Genomic DNA, 4,574 nt, shown 5'->3' on the forward strand with positions numbered 1-4,574 from the left:
ATAATCGAAGCTGTGTTCACTTTATTCTCAAAAATAAAAATTATGTTTTTGTTTCTACCTGTGTGATAAGCAGTTCTTTCCTCCTTAATAATGAATGGACTTTTAATTTTGTTTCATTTCAGTAATTATCCATTCGTATTAGCCCTAGAAGGAGAGATATAATGTATATTTGGTCACTGTGAAATATGAAATAACTTACTATATTAAAATAATACTTATCAGCCTTTAAAAAACTAAAGAGAGTCACGTAAAATGTTAATCCCATAATGGCCTCAACGATCCTTCAATGGAAAATTCAAACCTTAACATATAATTGTAATAATCCTTCCATAAAACTTATGATCTTACCCAAGAAGTGTCACCATTTGTCACAATCATATGTTTTTTGTTTATATTTATATATCAATGTATTGTTATTTTATTTTGTGTATGGAAATTCGAAATCCAGTTTAAGTTCAAAGTACATAATTCAATTTAACTTTTTTGTATTAGTTGAATTGGGATGTTTTGGAGGTACCATGCAGAGTCTTCGGTCCCTTTTACGAGGTCATTCACAACTAAGATTTAAAGCTACCTACATACAAGGGCAAGAACCAGAACCCAGAGTTAGGGAATATTTCTATTTTATAGACCATCAAGGAATGGTAAGGAATATCTAACAACTGCCTGAGATACTATTCTTATGGGCTAGATTGTATTAACCATATATGTACTTGCATCACCATTCTGCTTTTTAATGCCAATTTAGAGAAATTATTTAAGTAAGAAGAATAAGCATATAATCTAATATTCAACATATCTTGACAATATAGGGATTAGCGAATAATTACCACTATGGGTTAGTTTATGTAGTCTACACTCATTGACTTAACTTATTTAAATGTGCAAACATTAACATCTTTCAATCACCACAGAGGAATTTCAAGCTATACTTACTAGTTTATATTATTTCCTCCTAAATAATGTTCACTATTTTTTTTGTGATGATTTGAATATAAGTTTCTTACATTGCAAACTCAACTTGTATTATACCCATAGTGAAATTATGGTAAGGAACCAACATGATTTTCAATGACTCTTTTGAGAAATTCCTTATCATCTACATCACTTTTCATTTGTCTCTGTCAATTTCCGTAACAGTTGCCTTAGTTGGTATTATTATATAATGTAAAAGTAATTCACAGCAAGAAAAAAGATGTCCTTTATTTGTTCTAATATAGTATTGTTCAATATCAATACATAATTGATGAGACTATTACACATAAGGATAATAAGAGATGATTGATTTTTTTTATAAAAGAATAGTATTCATCTTTAAACTAGGTACTTTATTGTTTTTTTCTTACTATCATATTTGTAGTTTGGCCTTAGGACTTACCAATTACATTAAGGGCAGATTAGGAAAGTAGTTTAATGACTTTTGCTTCTAGAAATAAATTCTTACTTTTTTGGTTAATTTCTCATCTCATCTCATCTTGGGTTTCATAGTCTGTCTAGTCACATGATCTCCAGACACTCAAGCCATATTTAATAATTAAATTCAAATCATTTATTGGTATAAAAAAATAGACAACTCTTAAAAATCTAAAAAAATCTAAAAGGTTACACATATAAAAATTATCTAACAATACCAACATAAAATCCATTAAAATACTTGTTACAGAATTATATTAAAATTAGCATTGAAAAATTCCCTGAATGAATAAAATGCATTTAAAATTAACGAGTTATTTAGCCTGAATTTAAATTCATTAAGGGCCAAGTCTTTAATGGAGGTTGGTAAAGCATTAGTAGGACATAGTACATAGAACATAGTACAAAGTAGGACACCCCACTGCATGAACAGGGGGAGCCTGTGACAAGGTGCCACAAAGGAGCTTTCACCTATGGCAAAGTGATTGTGAACGTAGAAATGAGTCACAAACCTAAAAAAAAATTTCCCTCATAAATAACAGATACACCTAATGAGAACCCTAATATGTCTAAAATGGGACTGACAGCAATCTCTGTAACCCTTACACACAATCACCCCTAAAGAATGAAGTTACAGAGCTAACATTTTGGGCATATGTACTGAATGACCCTAATTAATTAGATTATACATCATTAAGGAGTTGAAATACCCAAAATAGGCAGCCCTGAGGGTAGGAGGGATACAGAACTAGGCAAGTTATGGATAAGGAAGATAGTCTAGTAGCCTGTTCCTCCACATAACATTGTCAAATCTTTATTGAGAGTAACACACCCAAGAAGACATGTTCAATGCCTGTTAATGAGTAGCAGCATCACAAAGGGCATTTACTTATGTTGGTCTTGACTTCTTCAAACATAATCTTTTAGAACATCACAGTTTTTCAGAGAAACCGATGATTTATGTGTGTAAATAGGGCTGTAGCAATTCAATACTTGTATGATCAAAGTCATAGATTTTATTCATAGCTTATGGCTTGGAACTTAATGCTCCACGCAATCAAATGCCCAGGTTAAATCATAAAAAGTAGCATGGCCATGCAGTTAAAATTTATTCAACCAGTGACCTATATACTCTAATAATACAATCTTTGGTTAGACTGTGTCTTAAAATGTAAAATTTGTATAACAATTTTCTAAGTTTCCTGCATAAAAAAATGTGTATGGCAATTCCACTTAAGACCTTCATCAAACCAAACACCCAAATATTTAGCACACTTTCACTGAGTCTATATTAAGATCACAGTTGCACATTTGATGATTAGTACAATCTAACTTACTTATTCTGATAGATTTCTGAGTATGTGGCATAGCAACTTTAGCAGAAACAATTTGATTTTTCATTATTCACCTTTAATGAAATAATTCCCTAATATAATTAATAAAAATTTCAGCTTTTTTATAGGTTTCATGCTTTTTTTTTTAAATTAAAAGCACCATGTGATCAGCATATCAAACAGCACTATTGTTGGGCAGGATGCCAAATATTCAATCTATATAGAAGATGAAGTTAATTAGACAAACCACAATGATCTGTGGAACAGTACCTTCCAGAGAAAAATTACTTGTTGAATCGACAAGTCTTACTTGCTGCATTCTGTTTTCTTAGTAGGATTTGAACAAATTAAGAGGCAGTCCTAGTAAAAAATCATTCACCTAATGATAGACAAATCATTACTGTTTTTTTTGAGACTGATCTGAAAATATGCCACTAGAAAATATTCATTTGGTAAGATGAAAGACATTCAGCTATTTGATTTAAGAGGAAGCTTTTATTAAAAATTTTGGAGTGGATTTTTTTTTTGCTAAATTTTACCCTACACTGAAAAAATATTTATTAAATTCGTTAGCAATCACCCACTCTCACCAACAACACTGGCAAGAGATGAACCTCATTCATTTGTGGCTAGTTTTATGGTTTTCCACTTTTTCTTTGAGCTACTAAGGTTAGAACTAAAAGAGACATAAAATACATGCCTTTGGCCTTATAAATTAAATCAGTTAGCATACACAGCTAACATAATCATTTTTAGAGACTATAATTGATTAATTTAATATTACCAATCTCCAAATCAGATGTAATAATAGTTCATGTATCACTCTTCTTAAAAGAGTTTGAATGATTTGTATCATTTTAGTCATAACATAAATAGAATATGTAGATTAATTTTATGCTATATCCGGATCCCATATATCTTCTAATAGTTTCCTAAGTCACTTAAAGCAGACACATTAAATCGGAATTTTACTTCGTAAAAAAACTGGCAGCTGATATAAACCAAAATACCAGTAAATTGTATATTTTCAGCTTTTCCTGGACGACTCTCGCATGAAAAACTTCACCTCCTGCTTCAAAGAACCAAAATTTCTTCAATTTTTCTTCCAACGTCTACGCGTTAACAACACACAACGGTACAAGGGCGACTTTCCCTATTTGTCCCTTTGTGGCAGAGAACGTAACTTCATTAGATGTGATGACACCCCCATAGTAGGTACACATCTTTTATCTTTGGCCGACGGATGGTATCTTGCGCACAACCACGCAGGCGCGGCCCTTAAGCTATCATTTCAACCGGAAATGGTTTACATGCAACCGGAAACTGGTAGAGTGTACCATCCGGCACCAGAAAGAGCGGGCGGAGTTGCATTAATAAGATCTAAGTTAGCGATAGAGCTCAGCGATCAGTTTAAGTTTGAGGATGGTGAAGGCAAGCCGCCGACCCATTTAACGTTTCAAGGTGTAAGTTATGAGTTGAATAGAGATTGGTATACCAAAGCAAGGAACTGTGTTTTATAATTGTTAGTTTATTGTAAGGATCTAATTATAGTTTTAATAAAAGTTGTAAATACTTGTATAGTAATTACTTCCGTTGATTTACTATATAGCCTAAAAGCCAGCTAGCGACACAAAACAATTACGTAAAAAACTGCAAAATTGTCGTTTAGTGAATTATAAGATTGGAAAGGATATTTAAGCTATTCATTTTGTTAATCAGACAGAAAAAGCTTCATCCTGCTTTTTAGTTCTCAAAAAAGCTACTACTAAGAAGCATATTATGAAGAATGCTAATGAGTTCTATATTGATGAAATGTACAGTGTTGTC

The 4,574-nt window shown here is 31.9% G+C and overlaps 1 protein-coding gene across 1 annotated transcript; it reads left to right on the top strand.

Annotated features, from left to right (window-relative positions):
- The first annotated feature begins 402 nt into the window (after window positions 1–402).
- Window positions 403–4,334, top strand: LOC126745251 (UPF0598 protein CG30010). Its single transcript, XM_050453006.1, has 2 exons — window positions 403–644; window positions 3,779–4,334. The coding sequence occupies exons 1-2, from the start codon at window positions 519–521 to the stop codon at window positions 4,265–4,267; spliced, it is 615 nt and encodes a 204-aa protein (XP_050308963.1). The 5' UTR covers window positions 403–518; the 3' UTR covers window positions 4,268–4,334.
- Window positions 4,335–4,574: the final 240 nt, after the last annotated feature.

Source organism: Anthonomus grandis, chromosome 15, assembly GCF_022605725.1.
Source record: "Anthonomus grandis grandis chromosome 15, icAntGran1.3, whole genome shotgun sequence".
Taxonomy (NCBI): domain Eukaryota; kingdom Metazoa; phylum Arthropoda; class Insecta; order Coleoptera; family Curculionidae; genus Anthonomus; species Anthonomus grandis.

Bases quoted from the DNA above. Each gene is read 5' to 3' on its own strand.
- LOC126745251 (XM_050453006.1), top strand. From the start codon at position 519: ATGCAGAGTCTTCGGTCCCTTTTACGAGGTCATTCACAACTAAGATTT. The intron at 645-3,778 runs GTAAGGAATATC...GTATATTTTCAG, and splicing joins TTATAGACCATCAAGGAATG to CTTTTCCTGGACGACTCTCG.